The sequence below is a fragment of the Equus przewalskii genome, chromosome 1 (assembly GCF_037783145.1).
Source record: "Equus przewalskii isolate Varuska chromosome 1, EquPr2, whole genome shotgun sequence".
In the NCBI taxonomy this organism is placed as follows: domain Eukaryota; kingdom Metazoa; phylum Chordata; class Mammalia; order Perissodactyla; family Equidae; genus Equus; species Equus przewalskii.
Window position 1 is genome coordinate 31411031 of NC_091831.1, and position 25730 is coordinate 31436760.

The 25730-nt window shown below is 49.5% G+C and overlaps 1 protein-coding gene across 4 annotated transcripts in view; it reads left to right on the forward strand.

Annotated features, from left to right (window-relative positions):
- CRTAC1 (cartilage acidic protein 1) overlaps positions 1-25730 on the forward strand; it is a 144807-nt gene that overhangs the window by 59392 nt on the left and 59685 nt on the right. For all 4 annotated transcript variants that reach the window (XM_008526569.2, XM_008526571.2, XM_070609064.1 and 1 more), the window contains exon 3: positions 23957-24153. In XM_008526569.2, coding sequence (XP_008524791.1) covers positions 23957-24153 — 197 coding nt within the window. The remainder of the gene's footprint in view (positions 1-23956; positions 24154-25730) is intronic.

The following is a 25730-nucleotide window of genomic DNA, read 5'->3' on the forward strand; positions in this document are numbered from 1 at the left end:
TTACTGAATTAAACGTCGAAACAAACAACAATCAATAGCCTAATAATATTATGTTCTGAAATGTGTTCTTTAATAATGACTGTAGAGCTCTTTGAGGGTGAAATGAGTCTGCGTGTGCACTAAACAGTGATCTGCGTTAATTCCTTTACAGCTGCTAGTTTTGAAAAATGGTTCTGAGTGTTTCTTACTGATGCAGACTGTTCTGTTTTCTGTGCATCAGAAATTTCTCCTAGGTGGCTGGCTGTGATCCGCCCCTCCTGGTCTTGTTCGGAAAGGCTGCTTCTGATCTCGCAGCCTTTCCTCCTTTCTCTCGCCTGGAGTGTTGACTAGGAAACTGGACAGAGAGCCCCAGCGCTTGTGACCTGAGGCCCAATTGCAGACGGGCTCTGGGTGAAGAAAGAGAATAGCAGGCGTGGAGGCTGCAGGACCAGGGATAGACACCTGCTTGGCTCCTGAGCACAGTGATGCTCCAAAGCTTTCCGAAGGAAGTTAAAGACATGGAAGCTGTCTTCTGGGATCTTGTGTCCTAACAAAGACACCATCGAAGAGGGTAGACACAAGAAGACATAAGCACTAAGTACATGTGGAAATTAACCAGTGACCATTAAAATTAGATGCAAGCCTGGGGTAGGTGCTTATTATAGGAGGAGGCATGAGATCAATGCATGTGAGCGTTGGGCTGCTTCTGCTTAAGTGGAGTCAGAATTCTTTTCCTTAGCTGTCACCACTCTAAGTGGAAGAAGAACTAGGAGAGAGTGCAATTTGGCTTTTGGGTTTAGGACTGTAAGGCCCTAGAGAAATTAATATTTTCCCCAAGATTCTGTGTGTACTTGGTCTACTCCCTGAACACATTCTCAGTCCCTCCTCTTCTTTCCCTCTGACCCAAGATCCAGACTGATAATTTATGTTTCTTAGCATCATTGAAATTACTTTCACTGGGTCAAAAAAAATTATATTGAAGAATTTTAAACATACAAAAGTCAGCAGAATAGTATAATAGCCCCCCTATAATTTTGGTGGGTTTTTTAATGACCGTTTTTCCTAATCATTGATGTTCTGCAGTGCAGTGTTGTTGTATTTCTTGTTTGAAGTAACAAAAGACGAGAAAAAGAATAGGTTTTTATAAGGGAAGGAGTAGAATATAATGTTGCAAGTGACAGAAAGAAGGTAGATGCACAACTTCTTTTGACTTCCATCTTCTCCATGAGGCTCCTTCAAGCTTGAGCAAGTAGAACCAATCATCTAGGAAGGGAACTGCAGCCTAAGGCAGGGGAGGGGCCCTTCTGGTGATCTGAAATGAAATCATGGGACAAGGGGCATCCCAGGGCTGGGAACCCCACAGCTGTGCTCCTGACGACATGTGGTGATCCCGGAAAAACGGTGCAGAGAAGAGAACAGGCAAATTGTTTCAAACAGGGGGAAATAAAGAGTGTGTCTGTCCATTAAGGAACAGTGAGTTCAAACAAATGACTTGTACATTTTTAGGACACTGTGTGTGATCTCCATGAGCTAGCACTGGCTGCCTAAGAATAATCCACACGCAACTAACCTTGTTTCCTTGCAAGGAGCATATTTGGCTGGTGGATTGGCAGAATGCTGTAGACATTGTTTTTATTTTAGTGAAGCAGTTAACAGCCTCCTCACATATGATTGTAGCTAACATGTTGACCCATGAGTCAGAGGATCATTCTCCTAGTGGGATCACGTCCCGGAGGTTGATTCAAAAGCCTGAAGGGAGGCTGTGAGCAGAGAGCCTTGGGGCTCTGTCCTGGGTCCTGCCCTGACGAAACAGTTTTGTATCAGTGACTCAGCTGAAGATACAGAAAGCATGCTAATAGGAATTGAAAACAGCAGACTAAGACCAGAGATGAAAGAATAATGGTTTGACATTCGAAGAGGAAAAGGTTTATGATGTAAGCAGTTACTTTATCTTAGATGCACACTTGTGTCCAGACGTGCGTGTGCCCTTGTGTGTGCAGGTGTTTTCCTAGTGGGTACATAGTTTGACTTGGAGGACACGAGTGTTTGTGTGATGAGCTCTCCTTCCTCTAGAGGAAGGTACAAAACTGTGATGCTGCTGGCAATGGTAACTGCAATTTATTGAACAGCTACTGTGGGCCAAACAATGAAGTGGGCTGTGCAGAAAAGAGCTAACACAGCAGGCCTAAAACCGTGGTCCTTAGAAAACTCTGCTTGCAAGGCTGGCCTTGGCTGGCATCTGGGAACCTGGATTTGGGGAGGATTCCCACTATCCCCAGGACAGACAGGAGTGGCTCACTGGGCCTAAACTGTTTGTACAAACTGTGGTTGATGCCGAACGCCTGCTTTCCTTCTGGGAGTCTGGAATTTGGGTATGTGTTAGGCAGAGGGTGCCTATGTGACCAGCCCCCAGTAAAAGCCCTGGATGCTGAGTCTCTAATGAGCTTCCCTAGGAGACAACATTTCACATGTGTTGTCACAACCTGTTGCTGGGAGAATTAAGCGTTCTGTGTCACTGTCCTGGGAGAGCCTTCTTGGAAGCTTGTTCCTCCAGACTTGGCCTGGTGCACCTTTTCCCTTTTCTTATTTTGCTCTGTATTCCTTCTCCATAATAAATCTTAGCCATGAGTACTGTGTGCTGAGTTCTGAGAATCCTCCTAGAGAATCATTGAACTGGGGTGGTCTTGGGGACCCCCGATCCACAGGCTTGATCCTCATTATATCATAGAATTCTTTTTTTTTAAAGTTGTTTCCTCTATTTTATTACTATTGTTTGTGTGTATGTGTGAGGAAGATTAGCCCTGAGTTAACATCCAGGCCAATCTTCCTCTACTTTGAATGTGGGATGCCTCCACAGCATGGCTGATGAATGGAGGGGGTCCACACCCAGGATCCAAACCCGCGAACCCTGGGCCACCAAAGTGGAAAGCACGGAACTTCAACCCCTTGGCCACGGGGCCAGCCCCCATCATATAATTCTTATAGCAATCCTACATCTCATGCTGGTAACTCACTGATCTGGGGCTTGAACCCAGGTCTACCTCCAAAGGCTCACTTGCTCCCCGGAGTCACGGGGTGGCCTGATCTCTCATGCGCTCACTGATACAGGCCCTGAGACTGCAGTGGAGAGTCCTGGTGTTCTTCACAGTCTCCCTGTCTCATCTCAGTGTCTTCTGGGGTGAGACTAAACCAGTGAAGAGCCCACCTTGAAGCAGCAGGGGTGGGGGGTGGTCCCTGTTTTCTCAGGCCCGTGGAATTTATTCCTGTTAGTTTCATCCATGTGGATTCTCTCTGCCTCTCTTTCTTGTTATCTGCCCCCTGGGAGACCAGGTGGTTGTATATTCTGGCAAAGAAGGTGTGGGTGTGAGGGCTAACCAGGGGTTAAAGGCTGATGTTGGCTGTGTCCTCACCTCATTGGGTGGCCATGAGCTGGTCATCCCTTCCTTTTCCTATCAGATAAGAAAAGGACATGCTCCAGACCCATAGAATGTACAGCCAAGAGTGAACCCTAATGTAAACTGTGGACCTGGGGTGATAACGATGTGCCACCGTAGGTTCAGTGATTGCAACAAATGCACCGCCGTGGTGACATCGATGGCGGGGGAGGTTATGTGTATGTGGGGACAGTGGGTATATGGGAACTGTCTGTACTTTCTGCTCAATTTTGCTGTGAATTGAAAATTGTTCTAAAAAATAAAATTTATTAATTAAAAAAAAAAAAGGACATGCTCTAGCTCTCCAAGTGTGGTTCAGGTTATAGATTAGGGCAGCAAGAGATCACCGCTTTCTTAAAAGGGTGACTAATTTCTAACATCCCCCACTGCTATCTCCATTAAGTGCTCTGAAATGTCTTTGAAAGGGAAGAAATTGTCCCCTTTCTTTTGCCAACTGGCATGCGATGTGCCATCCTCTCCTCCAGCCTGAGAAGGCACGGAAGGCCCAGTTCTCTGTCTCTAAACTGTGTCCTTCACCTAAGGCGCCCCGGGGCTGAGGGAGCCAGAGGTTTATCATGGAATTACCCATTTTGTGAGCGTCCTGTTTCCAGGAGCCCCCATTTTTCTGCTGGCCTGCAAGAGCGCCCTTGCAGGGCTAAGAGGAGGCAAAGGAGGAAGATACTTCCACCTGTGCAGCCCTGGGGGCGGTAGAAGGATGGGAGGTAGGAGGGCCTGCTAGGACCTGCCCCAGTCGCCAGGTGCGAGCCCACTTCTCCTGACTGACACAGGAAGTGGCGGGAGGTTACATGTATGTTAACAAAGGTCATTGCCGCCGCCTGTTTCTGAGCCCCTCCGCCCCCCACCTCCTCCCCCAGGCCCCCACTAATGTGTCTTTGACTTCTCACACACTTTAAACCCAACTTCCTGCGTGCAGAGAGTCCACTGTACTCTCATGCAGTAGATACAGTCAATGCAAGGAGACAGTTCACACTGCCTCCAAAGCTTACCACCCTCAGAGGAGTGATTGCAGGAAACCAGCCAGGAGAAAGGTGAGAAGAAAGCTGTGTAAGAAGGCGAGCTCTAGGATCCTCAGTCCTGGGTTCAAGTTGGCTTCTGCTGCTTTCCAGCTGTGCAGCCTTAGACAAGTTGCTTAACCTTGCTGAGCCTTAGTTCCTTCATCGGTAAAATGGGGATAATAATAGTTCCTACCTTATAGAGTTATGAAGATTAAAAGAGACATTCAGGCAAAGTGCACATCGTTCATAATAAGCATTCGATGAGTATCAGCTGCTGCTTCTACTGATATTGCCGACAGGTATTGCTGTTGCTGTTAGGAGCAACCCACTTTCCCAGGGTCACAATAAAAGCATACTCCTTTTATTATCGCTCACTCCCTTCTCCCCACCCGCTTCCTCACTTCAATTCTGTTACCTCTTCTTATTCTAAGAAATCTCCCATTGCCCCCTGCAGAGAGCCTGCCCATGCCAGCCGGACAATCCCAAGTCTTTTTGGAGCATTTCCTTCTCCTCCCCAAAGTGGTGCCCATTCTCCTAATACGAGTGCCCTTCTCCTCAGTGCACTTTCCCGGAAGTTCTCCCTGCCCCGCTGACACCTCCATCTGAGAGGCTGGCTGTCACCCTGGCACACCACTGTGCCTTGAGAGAGACGGTCTTGGTCTGTGTTCCTGTTCTAGCCTGAGAGCCTATAGTCGTAGATTTCTGTGACTTAGAGGAAAATCTGAGCCAAAGCAAATTTTTGTTTGTTATAGTTAGTTTGGGTTTTGTTGATGGTGGTGGTGTTTTTTGTTTTATTTTGCTTAATTACCGCTGTTACTGAGTATAGCATTTATTTTTAACGATCAGGATAAGATCTTGTCCAAAATGAAGATGCAGAACAGCAGACAGTGCAATTCCTTCTCGAACCCTGGTCCTGGAGTGGGGTCGTGGGCCGGCTTGAAAGCACAGCTTCCAGAGTCTCCCGCAGACCCCCATTTGTCCGCGCACTGCCGCTCCACAACTAAGTGACCTTCGGGCAGTCACTTGACCTCCGGTGCCTCATCTGGAAAAAGGGATAATTGGTTCATTGGGAGGAACACGAGAACATGCAGATAAAATCCTTAGCCCAGTGCCTGGCAGGCAGTAAGCCGTCAATAAATGCTAAGCTCTCATTATGACACATTCTAAAATTCAATCAGAACCTGTGCTCAAAGCAGCTGTTTTGGAATATGTTGAAGAGACTGGTGTCAGTCAGCCTGCCGCCTGGAACTCACGTGTTTCCTCTGGAAGCAGATGTAATTGTAAGTCCCTAACGGAGGCAGGTGAGCTTCCCTTAGCTGCTTACATGGCACCTTACAAGTTGTGAGTTGTGCTCTGTCACTGAGGCAGCAGGTGCCTGCTAGAAGGTCATCTAGAACCCCACAGACGTCGGTAAATAAACCTTTGTGATGATCAAAGCTGTCAAGAAAGTTCCACACCCCGCCCCCCCCAAGGCCCCACCTTTACATACTCCATCATCACAGCCTCCTCAGGGACTCCTGTCTGAGGCAATGGCTGCACCTTGAATTCATCACCATGCATGTGACTGAGACCCTTTGGGCATAGTGTGGATGACAGCACCCTCAGACGTGAGCCAGGAAGAGTGACATTGCATGTCATTGTCCTGGGTTGACGCCACCCCTCTCCTCTGGAAGCGCTACTGAGGGACAAACAGCTGGACCCACCTGTTCTGGATAAACATTTTCACTTTCAAGTGGTCTCAGGCTGAATATCAAGGGAACTGATAGTAGAGAAGTGCACACGCCAAAGGAGATGGCAATGACAATAATAGCTATTCTTTAGTGAGCACTTTTTAAGCCTAGGTGCCTTATCTCATTCAGTTCTCACGACAACCCTTTGTGGTAGATACTATTATTGTTTCCATTGCACAGATGAGAAACATGATGCTCAGAGAAGTTAGGTAACTTGCCCAAGGACACAGAACAAGGACAGGATGGAGAGGAGATTTGAGCCCAGATGTGTCTCCCTCCAGAGAAGGGTCTCCTGAACCTGGGCCCCTGCCCAAAAACCACAAGGCAGTGGGATGCAGAGCTTGGCTTGCAAACTTTATTTTCAGTGAAACCCTTTGGAACAAAAAGAAAGTCTTCTGCAGTCTCCTAAGATCTAAATCAGATGGGGTGGAACCACCTTGGTTGAAGACGACTCAGAGCCCTTCCCATCCTCTCCTCTCCCCTCGGCTCCTTGAGCACCTTTGAGCCCCGCACGACACAAACGGACACCTCTGGTGAAGCTGAAGGAATAGGGACTTCAGAGCTCCCGCTCTTTCTTTGTGATGGGGATACAACTATTGGCCTTACAGAGTTCATGAGAAGATTCAGTGAGCTAATGCATATGAAGCACTCCTATACTCCCCAGCTACTATCATTGTTAGGTCAACTGATACGTCTTATGGGAAAAGAAGAGAATTCAGAGGGAGCTGTAGTGGGATGAACGGTGGGCCCCCAATGTCCATGCCCTCATCCCTGGATCCAGTGAACATTACCTTATATTGCAAAAGAAGTGATTAAGTTAAAGACCTTGAGAAAAAGAGCTTATCTGGATTAGCCAGTGGGCCCTAACTGCAACCACGCATTTCCTTAAAAGAGAGAGGCAGGAGGTGAGGGAGGCAGCCACAGGCCAAGTAACACCTGCAGCCACAGGAAGCTGGAAGAGGCAAGAAGAAGGTCTCCCCTAGGACCTCTGGAAGGAACGCGGTGCTGCCCACACCTTGGTTTCAGACTTCCGGCCTCCGGAACTGTGAGAGGATAGATTCCCGTTTTAAGCCATCCTGTTTGCGGTAATTTGTTAGAGCAGCCCCAGGAAACTGATACAGGGATTCATGGCCCCAGCTTGGCCCCAGTGCACGCTCTGTGCATGGGAATTGTTTCACACAGAGATGGAGGAGTAGCGAACCTGCTGGAATCCTTGGAATGATACATCAAAGGTGCATACCTTATTCCTGGACATGGGCGAGCAGGCTTTGTCAGGAGTCCTCGCAGCTCTTTCAAGACCCTTCCAAGGGCAGAATCTCCTGGTCACTGTAGATTCCTGCTCAGATTTCCTGAACCTCAGCTCCAGTGATCACAACATTGAGTCAGTTGCTTATAATACCCAGAGTGTCATTTTCTGGCAACAGGTCTGCATGTATCTGTTGAGTCCAGTCATTGTGTGGACGGGAGCTTTAGCTGTGCTGTCACATGGAGCTGCAGCCCCATCGGCACCCAGGCCCAGAGGGGGCTCTCGTGACAAGCAGTAATGCCTCCTGGATGCTGCTCTCGCTGCAGCTCCTCCTGTGTCATCTCACTTCAGTGTTCGCCTTGAGCATTGAAAATGGAGCTGAGCCAAGTTAGGTCTGTGCTGCCACGTGGGCCCGGTGTGGTCCAGGGTCCAGCCTGGTCTTGCCATGTTCCTGAGCTGCAAAGATGTTCCTCCCAGGGTGCTTCCACAGCAGCCGGGCCGTGGAGACTTCTCCACGAGAACCATCTGGCACAGATTTTTCACCTACACCTCTGAGAACTTGCCAGAGCAGCAAAAGAAAGAAACAGTAACTCTTTTTTGGGCCACCACCCCTGCTGAGGGGGTATCACGTGCTCGTTCTGCACTCACTGGTATAATTTGGAGAGAGCTTTGCCAAAAGGAATCCCTGGTCTAGCTAAAATAATATGTTACTTCATGAATAGAAGAAAAATAAGGCATTACGGTAGGGTAAAAAGAAACTAGAATTTGGAGTCAGAGGAAGCAAATTCAAGGCCCAGCCCTGCCTCTTTCCAGCTGAATGATGGACACATGACTAACCTCTGGCCTTAGTTTTGCATTTAAAGGGGGAAAGGAGATAAATAATGACCCCCACTGGATCGCTGAGAGGATTAAGTCATGTGGGTGAACCAGAAATCGCTATGCAGCCGCGGACGCACACTACGAGACCATTTGGTTCCGTGTTTTGAGTCCTGAGATCTGGGCCGGGTTAGCCCAATCTAGACACTGTTCTACTAAAGAATGGCTGTTGAGGGCCGGCCTCCTTGCCATTTATTGAAGCTCGGAGTCAACAGAGACCTCCAGCTGGGCTCCTATCACACGTTGCCCCATCTCCCTTGTCATACATTGAATTTCAAAAGATGCTGGCTAGTTTTCTCTTATCTCTAAAAGAGAGTGTTATGGTTCGCAGCTCTCCCTTTCTGAAGGAACCAAATACAGACATCAAAAGGAAAAGAAGAAAGCTCATGCCATCCCCAAGGTCTGAGTGCTCACAGATGCCTAGGCTTGATCTGACCCTTTCCTGACCTGTGTGTTGGGAACAGCTTGGGCAGAACTGCAGAGGGCGGGGCCCTACTGGCCCTGGGAAGGGATGGTGGGCACAAGGAGAGCGGAAGCTCTATAGGAAAAGGCTAATGAAAGGAATCACTGGTTTCCTGTCTGCTCTGAGCAGGACTCACAAGTGGCCGAGCTCTGGGCTGGGCTCTGCCCAGTAGCCCAAAAGAGTGAATGGTCCCTTGGAGTGGGAGTCTGCTCAGCTCCAGGTGGAGAAATAGGAAGGATGAGGGTGACAGGTCTGTTATTCTCCACCCTCAGGGAGGAGAATATACAGCCACACATGTATATCCACAGGAGAATATGTATCCACAAGTGTGGAAGGGAGATTCAAATGCACTGGGAATTAGTCACTGATATAATCCTTCTAGGTGTTTATACTGTAGCTTGTCCTCTACGTGTTCAGCTGTAGCGATGTCGTTATAAACCCCTAAATGGCAGAGATGATGTCCATCCAAATCCTTTCATACTGGAGTCGGTACACCGCATGTCAACTGGTCCTTAATGGATCTCGATGAGCTCGGAAGACTAGGGATGAGTCTCACAGTTTGGTGAACATGGAAACCACCTGGAGCTTGAAATGCTGGTTCCTGGACTCCTGGTCTGGACAACATGCTGATTCAGTAGGACTGGCTGGGGCTCAGGAACGTGCATTTTTCACAAGCTCTGCAGATGTTTCTCCTGTAAGTGGTCTATAAGCTGCTCTTTGAGAAACGCTGATCCAGACCAGCCCTTCTCAAACTTTCATGTGCACGGGAGTCACCTGGGCATCTTTAAAGAGACAGATTCTGACTCAGAGATATGGGGCTAGAGATTTTGCATTTTAACATGCTCCCTATGTTGTGGGTGCCACCTGTCCCCATCCCCACTTTGAATAGCAAAGATCTACCTGCTAGTCTCCTGCCATCAGGATGTACCAGCTCTAGCAAGGGCTTTAATCTGGGTGGATGGTTCGAACATAAAATGTCTGTGTTACCTAATATCTTAGACTATAGTCATGTACCTTTCATTTGCCATTAAAATAACTTTCTTTTTAATTGCCAGTCGGGTAGGTAATTTTTATACAGCAAGCACTTTAACAAATAAATATCTAGATACATTTGGTACATTCTCACTAATACTTAACACACAGCATTTTCTATCCCTAAACTTTAATGCACATTTGCTCCAACAGCCAGATTCTGATTAGTGTTAATGCACGGCTAAGGGAATTCAAGCCAGCTTGGCAACAAAGACCCTTCTGAACGAATGCCTTTCATAGTTGGCAGCTTTATATTTTTTTAAAGCAAGAGTCTCTTCTAGGACTATTTCCTTCAAATCAAAATGAAGAGTTTAATTCATCAGTTAACACTCCATAGCAACTGGAAGGCTTCTGCTTCTTCCTGCAACCGTTATTTCTCAAGACACAGCCAGACGTGCCCCCATTAGCTGCAGTGTGAGGGAAAACTACCAGGAACTCAATGTTCCCGGTGGGATGGGATGGCCAGGCTGAGTCGGGAATGGAGTCCAGCAAGCGGATCAGCACATCCACAGGGTCTGGAGAGAGCATGTGGAGATCCAGGCAGGCAAAGGGGGCTGGGGGCCAGCACAGCATGGCCCACGTATCCCAACTGGCCCAGGGTTAGGGGAGCTCCGACTGTGACTTATATTAGAAACTCCAAGCAGATAGTTTTCATGGAGGAAGCTCATCGTCATGAAGGGGGACCTGCCCCCCCGCTGGAGTCTGGGCCAGGACTCTGGTTGGATAGAGCCCTGGGCCAGAAGGACAGGCCTTTTCTAAGCCGAAGATGGCCATCTCTAGTCCCCCGTGAGCTGTGACCAACAACAACTCACCTGGTCCCTGTCTTCACATGACAGCCCTGCGCTTCACCAGCCAAGACCTGTCTGTTCTCTGCCCCTCACCAGGGCCTGCGTCCTGTGTCTCGGGACCTGTGTCTCCTTGCTTGTCCAACCCAGGCATCGGGCCAGGCTGACTTAAAGCACCCTCCTGCATCCCTCCTGTCCAGTCTGGTGCCCAGCGCCAGACTCCTCCATCCTGGAGAAAACGACAGCCGCTTTCTGCCCAGGCCCTCAACAAATTCCTATCATCTTCCTTTCACAGGGCATTTCTGCAACTCAGAGGGCCTATCATTCAGCTCCTGTCGAATAGAATAGAAGAGCTAGGGCTCCCCGGGGGCCCAGGCAGCTGCCTCTGCTCAGACAACAGCCATATATTGTGTGTGTGCGCACACATGCCGAACCTACAGCCACGTCACAGTTACATATGTTATCGCATTTGACCGTGAGGTAGAGCAAATATTATTAGCCCCACTTTATAGATGAGGAAACTGAAGCCTAGTGAATGTGAGCAGGTTCCTTTATCAAACATGGTGTTAGGGGCTAGAAGAATAAAATATAGTCTAGGACTCCATGGAGCTCACAGTCTTCTGTGCTCAAGGCTACACAGGTAATAATCATAATAATTCATTCTTTCAAAAATATTTATCGAGTTCCCATTATGTGTCAGGCACTGAGTGTATCTGGGAGAGAAGAAGACGGACTAACCAGTGTTTATTGAGCATTTGCTCTGTGCCCAGCACCGTATTCAGTACTTTGCAGATATTCTCTGAATCCGTGGCACAACCCTATGGCAGGGGAGCTGCTGTCAGGAAACCGAGGCTGGGACAGGTTGGATGACTCGTCCAAGGACACCCACACAGCTAGAGCGTCACTGAGCAGGGATCTGCCCTCAGGCGGTCTGACTTCTGGGTCAGGCTCCTCACCGCAAAGCTATCTTGCCTCTCAGCCTTTCTATTCTAACTCCAAGTCCAGGGTGCTTTCTGCTGCTCCGTGTTGCCCCCACAGAACCCACCTCACTCCTGAGAGAAGATGCTCCCACCACCTTTACCCAGCTACTCCAGAGGGCTGAGGGCAGGCAGCCCCCATTCTGGAGCTCAGACCCTGGATGTCTGCCTCCACCTGCCCCCACCCTGAGCTCAGCTCCCTGAGACAGCCCTGCCTGTACTCCACCTCTGCCTGTGCCTCTCCCCAGGTTGATCCCTAGCCCTCTATTCCGGCCTCCCTGCTGTGATAGCTCCACTCCCGGTGCAGAGTGTGTCTTCTCTGCACCCTCAAAGACTAATCATATCCCCCTACCTGCCCTCTGCAACTCACCACCCCTCAAGTTGTCCCCACTTCACCCTCTCAGGTGACTTAGCTGCATGCCCCCTTTACCACGGGAAATGGCCAGGTGTTAGCTCTTCAGTTGCTATTCCGACTTCTTCCTTCCTCAAGCTGTGACTTCCACATGCTCCTCTCAGCTAAGCTCCTCACCTCTCAAGGTCTCTAGGCAGTAATTTTCTAACCACTCTCCTCCACCTCGTCCTGTCTCCTTACCCATCCTGGCTTCCTCTCCTCCTCCCCTCTCTTCTTAATCCCAGAATTATCCACCCGCTGGTACTTTAGACTCTTTTCCCCTCCACCTCCTCCACACCTTGCCCAGGTGCCTTCTCAATCCACTACCGTCCTGGATCTTTTCCTCTTGCCCACAAACACGCACAGGCCCCAGAGCTTGGTGAAACCATCACTTAACTTCTGTGTCCCCTGGCCAGTAGCCTAGGCCTTCCTGAGCCCTTCTTGCCCTCAATGAGTCATCTACACTGTTGCCCATCCACTCTCCTCTGCCCTCACTCTAGCTCCTCTCTCCTTTCTAAGGATACAGCTTCGCTGAAGGTCGTCAGTGGCTTCCAAATTGCCAATTCCATTTGCTTGTTCCCATCCTTGGCCTTTTTGACCTCTTGGAAGCATTGAGCACTGTTGGCCAAGCCACTCTTTTTAACTCTTGCTTTCCTAATTTCTGGGCTTTCTGGGCTCTGCTCTGTCTTCGGAGTCATTTGCTTGCAAGGAACAGAAACCTACTCAAGTTAGCTCAGGAGAGGTTTTTGGAATAATTCGGAAGAATCTCGTGGAACCCAACTTCCATTCTTCTGCACTATTGTTTCAGTTCTCTTCCCTGGCCAGTGCTTCACGCCCACAGCCACGAGACAATGGCCCCTAAATAGTACTTTGATACAGTGGTTTACCCTGTTCAGAATCCTTCCGCAGCTCCCCATTTCCTTCTAGATAAAATCTAAAGTCTTAGTTTACATGCCACATCTTCCACAATCACAGCTGCCATGTACTTTCCAGTTCTCCTTCCACTCGTTTCCACTATTGTCCAACACACATTTCTGTGTTGTCCAGCTAGTCTACCTCCATTCCCCAAGCACGTTGTTCTGTTCTCTGATCTGCTTCATAGCTCACACTGTTTGTTTTGTAATGCCTAACTCATGTAACCTTCTATTAAAATCCTATACATCCTTTAAGTTCTAGATCAAATGCGCTTTCTTTATGAAGACATCACCCCAGCAGAAGCAACCTCTCCCTCTCCTGAAAGCTTGGGATTGAGGCTGCTCCTTATCTGCCATGTTAGGCCGGAGGCCTTCTGAGCAGAGAATTATATTGTGTGTCAGGCAGGTGCCCAACCTGGAAATAGAATCCCAGAAGGGTGGAATGAGCTCCTTGGAGAAGGATTGGTTTATATTTCTTACTCTTAAAGAAGAAGGAAGCATCCGTTGGGTATTAGCCCCACCATTCTGCCCCTAAATTGGCCCACCTACTCAATCCAAAGAAAGATGGGCACAGAGACCAACAGTGTTTTAGCTAGAAGCTTCTAGGTATTAATAGCATGAAGGAAAGAAAGTTTGAATAGAGATTTAAAGTATTTTGTGACCAAGAAGTTAAGTGATTTGCCTGAATTGATGGAAAGTTGATCAGAGTTGGGCCAGGGCTCACTTCGTGTCCCCCCAGGCCCCATACTGGGCTCATCACTGTCAACCCTCAGTGGCCTCCTGGTTCCCTGCAGCCAGCAAGGATGCCTGGAACAGAGACCTAAGAAGCAGGAGGCCAAGAACCAGACCCATTTCCAGAACATAGTGAGTAAAACGGTCATTCTACTTTCTGTGTTTACCTATTTCTGGATCTTCTGGAAGGGAGTGGGGGGACCTTGTGATTTATCTAGAGGACACAGGGACTCGGTGGTGCCAGGGAACCATTGCCTTCCATCAGTAGGCCCTGGCAAGTTTGTCTCCAGAATGTACAGACCCAGATGTGTGACCCTCTATCTGGAGACACATTCCTCATCCTTCCTGGCACTTCTCTTTCTGAAAATACATGGCTCCTGAGATGCTGCGCTCACTAGCTTTGGTACTCATTGAAGGCTGTCAACCAGGGGCTCCCAGCCCCTGGCTCTGAGGATGGACACGTGACACAACCTGAAAGAATCAGAGCCCTTCCTTGGGGTTTTTCGTGTTGGAAGTGAGGAAAGGAAGCATCTCCTCTCTGTGCTGAAGCTGAGGTGTGAGGCTGAGAGTGTTGCCACAGGTCAAGCCTTCTGAAGAAAGGTGGTGTGAGAGAATGAGGCCAACAGATGGAGAAGAGAGGAAGAGGCAAGGAGAAACAAAGTCCTGACAACCTCCTGTCTGAATCCTGGTGCCAGCCACCCCAAGGCCTAGCTGTACTGCTGCTGTTCTGGCAGTTTGGACATCCGAGCCAGTAAATTCTTCAACTGTTTCAGGTGGAGTATTTGCTGCTTGCAACCGAAGAATCTTGCTTAACACGGTCTCCGTCTGTCACCTGGATCCCTCCTTTGACAGTGCGTGGAATGCCTGCCTCCCTGTCTTCCTCTTTTCTTGAGATAAACATACATTGAGGAATAGAGTCATGGTCTTCGTCATCATTATCATCATCAATGTCAACAAACATGACTGAGCACCTGTCTTTTCCTGGCATTGTCCTAAGTGTGGTGGGGGATAGAGCTGCAAATGGCAGTCTCTGCCTTCTGGGTGCTTCCATGCTCATCAAAATATAAGAAATACCAAGGGCACGGAGCACATGCTGAGCACAGATCTTTTTTAGAGTAAAGCATAAATCAATCCGTCTGCATGGAGCTTTTACAGAACACAGACACTCATCGCTGCAGATTATTCTGACCTTTTGGTGCCAAACATCCCTTTCTTGAAAAACCATCCACCCCTTAGGACAAAAGGGTTTCATCCTTCATCTTAAAGTTACTTTCTTCTTTGCACTGTATTTGTGGAGCCTTCTCCACCCTGGTTAGCTCCTAATTCAGGATCAAATTTGTTGGTTTGTTTTCTGGGATACCCTTTCCAGAGTTAACCAATTTACTCCCCTGTAAAATCCCCAGCTGCAGATTTCTCACCATGCCCAGAATGCTCCCATTACCAAAGTCTCCATTCCTTTAAAGCAATACCCGGCCTCTGGATATATCCTGCTCCAGGATACAGTCTGTGAGTCTCCTATTTGAATGCCTTCCCGTATGTTTTCTGATCCTATTTGACTTCGAAGGCTTTCAAAGAATTAAATATGTGAAAAGGACAAAAAAGAGCATCACACATCTCCAAAGAAATGATCTGTGCTCAAGGTCGTGCATTCAAAATGGGAAACAGATATGGCTAGAAAGGAAAGAAGAATGAGGAGGAAGAGGAGTAGAAAAACAGGGGTTTCTGGAATCCTTGTATTTCTTATTACCCTTCCACTCTCAGGCTCTGCACAGACTCTCAGATTTTCTGAGATGCAAGTATCAACCCAACAGATCTAGGCCTCCCCTGGGGAGGCCTGCCTGCTGTGAATTCTAATGGCTATCATAGAGAATTCCACTGATTTATGAATAATCCTTTTTTCTACTTTCCAGGGATAAATTCCTCTTCCCCTTAGTTCTGAAATGATAGGTCAGAATTATCTACTTTGTTTTCAAAAACTTAGTGGCTTAGAAACAATTTATTATTTCTCACAGGTCAGGAATTTAGGCAGGGATCAGCTGGGTGCTTCTGCTCCACGTGACATCAGCTCGTGCCACTTAGCTGCATTCAGCTCTTGGCTGGGCTGGGCTAGAAGGTCCAAGAAGTCTTCACTCACATGTCTGGTGCCTCAGTGCTCTTCCACGTGGCCCCTCCGTGGGGCTAGATTGGGCTCCCTCAGAGTCTGGTGGTCTGAAGGTGGTCAAATTTCTTACATGATGACTGGCTTCCCCCAGAGACAAAGTGGAGCTGGTAGGCCACTTAAAGGCTGGGCCCAGAACTGGCCCAACATCTCTTCCACCATGTTTTCCCAGTGGAGGGAAGTTACAAAGTTAGCCCAGATTCAAGGGGAGGCCACATAGACTCTACCTCCTGATGGGTGGAGTAACATGTGCGTACAGAGAAGAAAGAAAATGATGGCAGCCATTTTTGGAGATCAACTACCACACCCCTTTTACCACTTCTCTCACTGAGAAGGCACACACTCTTGCTCGTCTCTTAGCCTTAGGCAAACCCCCATATATAAAACACTGTTCTCATCTTAGGCAACTCTTCTCAGTCTCTTTTCTCCCCTGTAGGTTATCTTGCCTCACTATCTACATCCTAAGACCTAACATCTCCCTTACATTCAACCTATGCTCTCCGTGAAACACTTGTTTCAGAAAACTGTGTATTCCCAAGTACTGACCCCAAATTAATTTTTATTAAAGCTTATTTGAATTTTGTGTTCTGTTATGATAATGATCACTTAGAACTTGTAATGTACTCATAATATAAGACTGACAACCATTTAAACCAGGAATTGGAAATCCCTTTTTTTTTCACCTCTCCAAAGCCCCAGTACATAGCTGTATATTCTAGTTGTAAGTCCTTCTGGTTCTTCTGTGTGAGCTGCCACCGACACATGGCTGCTGACAGACAAGTGGTGTGGTTCTGCCCCCAGGAACCAAACCTAGGCCGCCAAAGTGGAGCACACCAATCTTTAACCACTAGGCCATCAGGGCTGGCTCAGAAATCTTTTTCTTTTTTTTTTCTGCTTTTTCTCCCCAAATCCCACCAGTACATAGTTGTATATTTTAGTTGTGGGTCCCTCTAGTTGTGGCATGTGGGACACCTCCTCAGCATGGCCTGACTAGTCGTGCCATGTCCACCCCTGGGATCCAAACCAGCAAAACCCTGGGCCACTGAAGCGGAGCATGCAAAGTTAATCACTCAGCCACGTGGCCAGCCCCAGAAATCTTTTTCTATAAAAAGCCAAATGGTAAATATTTTCAGCTTCCGAGCCATATGGTCTTTGTCACAACCACTCAACTCTGTTGTATAGCCAAAGCAGCCATAGATAATATATAAATGAATGAACACATTTGTGTCCCAATAAAACTTTATTTACAAAAATAGGCAGCAGGCCAGATTTGGCCTAAAGGCCGTAGTTTGCTGATCCCTGCTTTAGACCAAGGAATAAGCTTGTCTTTTAGGCTATTTTGTCTAATGATTAGCTGTTTGACTTTCAGAAAGTCACTTTTCTCTGAAACGTACTTTCTTCATTTATAAAATAAGGATATTGAAGTGACCAAGAATAAAATACCCCCTTATGCCTGTAGTTGTGAAAATACAACACATCTTTAAAAATCTTTAGCGGAAATGGCCCAAGTGGTCACAAGATGGGTTGTTTCTCTATGATAACATCTCAGAGTCCTGTTGATATTTCCATGACTTTTCTCCTTCCAGGAGTCTCTTTATTTGTTTCTGTAGGTCTGCATCTCCCCTTTCCCGTGTGTCTCTGTTTCTGTATTTTCTGGCCAGATTCTTTATCTTTGTTTGTGTGTGTGTTTTTCTCTCTGTGCTTAGGGGTTCATTGCCCCTCAGTTTCCATTTTTGTATATTCTTGTGTCTCTGTGTTGCATTCTTTGTGTACATACATCTCTCTTCTTTCTGCCCTGCCTCTCTCCCCTGAATATAATGTTGAATATGTATATATTTTTCATTATTTTCCTTTTTAATGTAAAAAATGTTCCATATTCTTAATTTTCAAAGTATATAGCATATTTTACATATCTTTCAAATTAAAAAAATGTTTCCTATTTATGTACAATGGGATATCATATGTAAACTACTTAGCATAGTATCTAGTATATAGTAGATACCCAATAATTATTACATCCTTTTATCTGACTCCCCTTTATCTAACTGCCTAAGTGATTTTTTTTCACATGGGTCAATGATTCTTATCAGAAGAAAAAGGTGAATCCTCTGTGTCTCTCTATAACACTTTGTTATTCTCTCTCACCCTAACCCAGGACGCTAGCTCTTGGCCTCCTCTTTGTCCTCACAATATTTGTACATATCTTTTGGGAATTATGAAAGTGGAGGATCAAAGATCAATCAAGAGACTAGTGGCTCAGTTGACCTTTTGCTCAGCCACCCAGGGGTGATCTGCTACCTTCCACAGGCTCCTTCTCTTTTGTTCACTCTGCAAGTGTTTATTGAGCGCTCACTGTGCTCTAGGCAATGGGGAGATGGAAGAGAACAAAGCAGACACAGTCCCTGCCCTTGTGAAGCCTATGGTTTACTAGCACAGGTGGGTAATATAGGTGACCAGACAGGAGTAGGACAGTGGATGCAGTGATGGGAACGCCGACGGGGGAAGATCTCTCTGAGATGCCTTTGGAGGTGAGACTAAAGGAAGAAAGCCAGCCTAGGACAAAGCAGGAGGGAAGTGGAGGGAGAGTGTTCTAGTCAGAGAGCAGTCCTGAGAGAGGGCCAGGGCTGGGACAGCACCTGCTGGAATGTTAGGAGCTGAAAGGAGACCATGTGGCTGGAGGAGGTCAGCGAGGCGGGCGGCAGACAGAGCTGGGCTCCAAGGCCAGGCGTGATAAGGGGTCTGGGTTTCATCCCAACATAATGGGAAGCCACCAAAGGGTTTTAGGCAAGAGAGTGGCTCATCTGATTTATGTGTTAAAAAGATGACTCTGGCTCGCGTGTGAGGGAGTTAGATTGGTGGGGGCAAGCAAGGAAACAGAGAAAGGAGCCTCTCCAGAGATGGTGGCAGTGAGGGAGGAAAGCAGAGAAAGGATCTGAAATATTTTAGGAGGTGGGAATGACAGGACTGGCGGATGAATTACATGTGAAGACAAGAGGGAGGGAGAGCCAGGACTGACGCCAGGTTACTGGCTTTAGGACTTGGGTGCCCATTGCAAGGAGGAGGGTGATGAGCGATCAATAGTTCCGTTTTGGACGCGTTCCATCAGCGATGACTGTGGGCCGTGCAAGGCGAGATGTCGGGCAGGCAGTCGGATATATGAGTCTGAGCTCGAACTGGGGATTTGGGTTGAAGATATAAATTTGGGAGTTGTCAGTCATGGGAATGGATATTATCCCCTAGTGAAAGGGGCCAGAGAGAGACGAAGGGGGCCCAGGACCAGGCCTGGGACTCCAACATTAGGAAGGTGGGGAGAGGAGAAAGAACCTGCAAAGGAGAAGGAGAGGGGAGCCGGAGAGAGAAAGAAAACCGGAGGAGGGCATCGTGTGAGCCAGGAGAGGAGAGAGTTTTTTTTAAGAAGGAAGTGGGGTGGTGGAGGCCGAAAGAGCAGCTACTGTGCCATATATGGCTGAGAGGCCGAGGGAGATGAGGACAGAAGGGGCATCCCTAGATGTGGCCCCAATGACAGCGACAGGAGCAGCTTTGCTGGAGTTGGGGTTGGGTAAATGGGCAGTAAGACAGTGGAGACGGCTTGTGAAGACAATGCTGAGAAATTTGGTTATAAAGAGGAATAAAGAAACACACCTGCAGAGGATGAGAAATCAAGGGTGGGATGTTTTTGGATGAGAAATCCTAGAGTGTGTTTGGAAACTCTCAAAACGCTCACTGGAGAGTGAGAGGTTGTGTCTGTCTTTTTTCTTTTTAATAATGATGAAAACTTAACAATTGTGTAACTCTTCACGGTTTACCAAGTGTTGTCACACACTCTCTTCTCCTCACAGGCACACTGTGAGGTATATAGCAGCCCTGAGTTATAGATGAGGAAGCTGAAGCTTGGAGGAATTGAGTGACAAGCTCAAGGTCAGAACCAGGAGGTGGCGGGGCCAGGAGCCCATGCCTAGGCTGCCCTGGGCCTAACCCCCAGGTCCCTCCCTGCCCACAGCAGTCCTATCCCACGGGAGTACCCAAATCAGACAGCACTCACACATGTATGAGCTGTGCCTTGCTGGTGTCTCTCAAGCACATTTTCCAATGGCCACAGCCAATCCCTTCTGCCTGCTGGCCCAGCCTGGGATGTTAGGAAGTCACAACTGCCTTTCAAGAACATGGGACCTTCTCCCACTTCCTAACTCCATTTGAGCTTCAAAGCCTCCCAAATTTCTAGAAGTGCCCAACAATCTGTGACACGTGTCAGAGAGAGAAAAAGTGAAATCCCGTGTAGCTCCCATACAGCTCCCCAGGCCTGGCGGCGCAGGGGCTGACCCCCGAGAGGGACTGAAGGGGGGTTAGCGACTGTGGCTAGCCTCTGCCCCTCATTCTCCACATCTGTGAAATCCTGGGATTGTCATGAGGAGGGAGTGAGACAGTGGGCATGTAGTGCTTAGAACAGTGCTTGGCGCCTGGGATGGCTCTGTGAATGCTCCCCGTGATTATTTTTATTTATTCACCCACTCGCTCAGACATTTGTGAGCACCTTCTCTATGCCAAGCATTGCTCTAGGCACGGCAAATGTGGAGATGCATCCACATGCTGCCAGGGCTCCAGAAGCATATGTTTTCATGAGAGAAGTGATGTTGGAACACAAACAGCTCTGCCCTCACAGGAATAAGCGAGGTGCAGCAGCGCCCTGGGCCTCCAGAGAGGACAAGATCGCACCCAGCCCAGGCAGTCGGGGCAGGCTTCGTGGGGGGATCGGGGGGTGGGGAGAACATTCCCCACGGTAGGGGGCCGCTACGGCTGAGCAAAGTCACAGAAGCTGAAAGGGTCAGAGCCCATTCAGGGAACAGAGAGGAACCCAACTGGAGCATCAGCTCTGTGGAGAAGGAAGGGGGGAAAAGCCTGGTTCCCCTGGAGGAGGATTGTGAGAGGATCGGATGTCAGTCCAGCAGACCCAGCAAAGGGCAGCCTGGGTGGAGGGCAGGGGTGGCAACTCCGTGCGCTGACCCCTGGCCTTGCACCACGGGTTGTGGAGAACCCCACCTAGGAGCTGTTGATCTGGTTTCATGTCTGTAGCCCTAGGGGTGGTGGTGGCAGAGAAGGGGCCAGAGCATCAGGATTTGTCCCAGCCTGCCACGTAGGCTTGGGGTGGACTCTCTAGTGCTCACTCTATAATAGATGGAGGAATTTAAGCCAGCCTAGCAACCCCACCGTACCATCCCTTTAGGGGGTGCCCTGGAATTAGCACCCCGAAATTCTTCAAAGAAGAGATGATCCAGGACCATCTGCTCCCTGAAGGCCACCACCACGGGAGCAGGGACCAATGTGTGCATTGCTAGCCATCCCAGATTCGGGGGGAAAGGCCTGGCCTCCATGGTGTGCGGAGGCTACGGCCCCTCTCCTCCCACTGGGGGCTGGCTCCAGGGGATGGTGAAGATGTTCCAGGAAACCTGAAGGACAGGGAATGTGAAGAAAGGGTGTCAGTGCTGGACTTCATGTGGTGGTCCCCCAGCCATAACCTGGGGAAGGACATGTCTGCTCTGCTCTCCTCCTAAGGTAAGAGTCAGACTCGTGGAGCAAGAAACACAGACCAAGAGGGCTCTCACTGAGCTTCCAGCCCAGGGCCTTTCAAATGTTGGCTCTGAAATCCCTTATCTAAACATTTTATGGAATGTGATGCCTAAAATAAAATACATCAACATAGAAATGCTCTGGTTGAAACTGAGAGTGGAGGGCCCAGAGACCCGCCCCAGGGCCCCATTTGTCCACACATTTTGTGACCCTCTGATTTAGTCCAACTCTGTCATTTTGCAAAAGAGAAACCCAGAACCTAGAGAGAGGCACTGAGCAGCCTAGGGTCACAAAACTAATCTGTGCCAGAGTCAAGACCTACAAGAAGGAAATGAAATCAAGGATGAGAAAGAGCTTTGTAAATTGTAAAGTACCGTAGAAATGTAAGGTTAGTATCTCCGCCATTTACATGTTCTCAGGCTTTTCTCCCAGTCACTACTTTAGGGGAGGCTGCCAGAAAAACAACGCAGAGGGCTGAGAGGTTGGCCTCATGGGCAGCGTGGGAAGAACACAGGATTTGGAGCCTGGAGACGCTTAGAGGCCCAGTGCTGCCACATTCGTGCTGTGTAACTTTGGACAGCTCACTTTGCCTTTCTGACCCTCGGTTCCTTTTCTAGAAAAATGTCTCATTCACTTCTTTCTGGGATTATGTGGGGCTCAGGTGAGATGATGCATGTGAAAGTGCTTTTAGGAAGGCCCAGGACGACAGTGTCTTGTGAGGAGGGGAAGAGATGGCAGTAAGCAAGACCCGGAGGCTCTGAGGACCGGAAGCCACTTCCTGTCGCTGGGGGCTGGAGCCAGCTGCTGATGGGGCTGGAACCCAAGTGCTGTGTCTTTCCTGTCCTAGACAGTCCCATAGGTCATGCCGCACCCTCGATGCGCAGCCCTCAGACACTCATCGTCAAGGCGTCGGAGGCGCCGCCTTCCATCACCGGGTGCTGACTCAGCCGCCATAAGCCCCGTCTCCCCTTTCACACACTGTGGGTGCCAGAGGGCGCCCGGCCAGTTGCTCAGCGTCCCCCAGACTTCACTGGCTCTGCATCTTGGTGATGAGGGAGAGGGCCAAGTTGGAGCTGTTTCAGGAAAGCAAGAAGTGATTTCTCTCAAAGACCTTGGAGAGTTCTTTCCGCCCTCCCCCAGGGTTCTCAGCCAGGGCCCATCCGGCAGATGAACTTCACTCAGGATGCGCACGGGCTCAGGTTAAAACAAAGGCACGAGGCCCGGGCTAATGGATGGGGGTTGGCTGGGTTCCTTTGGAGAGCCTGGCAAGCCGGTGCTCCGGAGGCAGGAAGAGGCCCACAGACTTTCGTGGCTGTGCTGGCTGTGTGTCTGGGGGTGACCTTGGGCACACCGCTCTCTCCAGTTGGAAAGGCGATGGGAAGAAATCGACCGTGGGACTCCTAAGCCCTTAGACTGAGACGTGAGCTCTGAGGTTTCATCCGTTCAGTCGTTCAACAAGTATCTACTGAGAACCTATTGTGCGCCAGGCACTGTTCTAGGTCCTGGGGAACCAAACAGACGAAAAATTCTGCCCCGGTGGAGCTGGCAATCTAGTGGGATCAGGCAGAGAAGGGAGAGAGAAACAAGAAGGCCGCGAATTGTCAGCAGGTGGTAAAAGTCGTAGAGAAAGAGAGTAGGGGTGAGGGATAAGGAGTACAAAGTGGGGGTGGCTGCAAGTTTCGGGAATGTGGGCAGGAAGTCCTCAGAGAAGGAACAATTGAGCAAGGATGTGAAGGAGGTGATGGAGGGAGACAGCCCTCCAGAGATGTGGCTATCTGGAGGAAAAGCATCCTGGGCAGAGGGAACAGCAAGTGTACCCTGAGGCAAGAACATGCCTGGGGGCTTCAGTGCGGCAAGGAGGCCACGTGGCTGCAGGAGAGTGAGACAGGGGAGAGAAGAGGTCTGACGAGCACTTTAAGCATTTGCTTTGAGTTCCTTAGAAAACGAGATCCAGCAGGCCTGCCCAATGACTTTTGCATCTCCTGTCTGAGATGCTGATTTCGTGCCACAGGACTGTTTAAATGCCGGGACCTTCTGTCAGGAGGCAGTCATTCCAAACCTCAAGGACAAAGCCTCTGCTCCTCCAGGGCTCATTTATGAGGGCTCTTGGGCTAGCAGAAAGGGCCCAGGTTCAGTCCCAGCACCTGACCCTTACTCGCTGTGTCACCTTAGGAAGGGTACACAACCTCTCTGAGCCTGTTTCCCTGATGAAACCCATCAATTGCCTCATTTATAAAATGAGTTACTAATACAGCTTCCCAAGGCTGCCTCACTTGATTGTTAGATTTAAATGAATGAGATTGTAAATATGAAAGTGTCTTTTACGCTGAAATGGGCAAGGTACAGGTCAGAGAGGTTTTTGTTTTCCTCAGGGAAGCCTGTGGTCAGGGGTTGTCACTGGTTGTCCACTCCTCTCTGCCACGCTGCTCCTTGTATTGTGTCCCATCTGGGCCCAGTCGACTCACTTTGCCTGGGCCCGGATCTGACTCAGGAATGATTGTCAAACGCCTGGAGACACCCGAGGGGAGCCTGCCGAGGGCTCCCCCGAGATGCTCTGAGGCTGAACTGTCCAGGAGGACTCTGAGCCCATTCCTCTGATCGGTGCAACCGGCTGGGCCCAGCCGCTCCTCCCCAACGCCCCTGCCCTTCCTCCTCCAGGTACAACGGCCCCAACCTGGTTCTGAAGTACGACCGGGCCCAGAAGCGGCTGGTGAACATCGCAGTGGACGAGCGCAGCTCCCCCTACTACGCGCTGAGGGACCGGCAGGGCAACGCCATCGGGGTCACAGCCTGTGACATTGACGGGGATGGCCGTGAGGAGATCTACTTTCTCAACACCAATAATGCCTTCTCGGGTGAGGATCCGGGGCCTCGGGCTCTTCCTGCTCCCCTCCGTCCTCCTCCCAACAGCCATGGGGGTAGGGCCTTGGGGGCCCTGGCTTTCCTCAGGCTACTGTCACAGGCTCCTCCAGCACAGTCCCCAGCTGCCTCCGGGACCTCACTCTGCCCTAGCAGAGAGAACCCCAGGAGGACCCCTTCTTCTCTTGTGCATGAAGCTTGTTCTCATCTCCTGACCCTGGAGATGCTGGGGCATGAGCCGAGGACCAGCCCTCTGCCTCAGACTCCCTGTCCTCTTCGCCTCCCAGTCTGAGCAGCCCCCTAGTCTCCTAACTCCTTCCCTCCCCCCCATCCCCACTGACCCTGTCTTGGCTCAACCACCCAGCATTTCTCGCCTGGGTGGGCACCATAGCCAACAGACAGCCTCCTGGGATCGCCCCCACAATGCTGCTAGGGGACCTTTCCAAAATACTTTGAAGTCCTTCAAGGCCCCCTACAGCTTTTAACTGAGTCATTTATTCACTCCCCGAATTCTTCCAAGCTCCTGCTCCATGCCAGACTGGAGGCACTGGGTGCTGGGGATGCAACTTGAGGGGAGACAGACCTTGAGTTTGGGGAGCCTTTCCTAGCCCAGAGCACCTGAGTCACCTGGGGGTCTTGTGCAAATGCAGATTCTGACTCAGCAGGTCTGGGGTGGGCCCGCGGTCCTGCACTGCTCACACGCTCTCAGGCCATGATGCTGCTGCTGGTCCATGGACCACACTTTGAGTAGCAAGGTCCTACACACTCAGGAATGGAAACAGATGCCCAGAAGCCTAAATAATAGTAACAATAATGATAACAGCTAATACTTAAGCAGTGCCTACTGTGTGCCAGCCCTGATCTATGCACTTGATATTAATTATCTTGTTTAAGCCTCATAACAGCTCAGTTAGGTAGGTACAGGTGTATCTCACTTTCCAGTTGAGGAAACTGAGGCACAAAGAGGTCAAAGGACTTGACCAAGGCCACACAGCTTGTAAGTTCCAGTATTCAAACCCAGGGGTCTGACTCCAGATCCATCCTTTCAATCAAGACACTCTGTGGCCACAGGGCCTCGTGGAGAGCCTGGCTCACAGTGGGCGCTCAGTGTTTCACGAGTTGGGGGCTGTGTTCTTGGGGCTCCAGATCAGGGTAGGTCTCAGCCCCTGGTTCTCACATTTCCTCAGGCCTGAGCTAAGCCCAGTCCCATGGGGCTGTAACATCTGCATGAAAGTCCAAGGTCACAGTGTCCCCTGGAGGATGCAGGGCCTCCTGTCCCTGTGGGGCCACGTTGGACATGTCCTGGACTCCTCCAAATGGAGCAGCCTCTTGGGTTGATCTGGATGACACCCTGTGGTTCACACCTGTGTATTCACCGTCCTGACCCTCCCAACCTCTGGAAGGCAGGTGATTGCCTGACTACGGGGACCACCCTGCCTGCCTGTCCCCACCCCACACACACTGGCTTTCCCCTGGGCTCATAATCTTGTCCCTCCTGGTTGTGGAGCCCAAGCCAGGATCCAGCCCCTAGAGGCCCCTGATGTTGAGGCCTGCCAGTTGCATGCATGGGAGG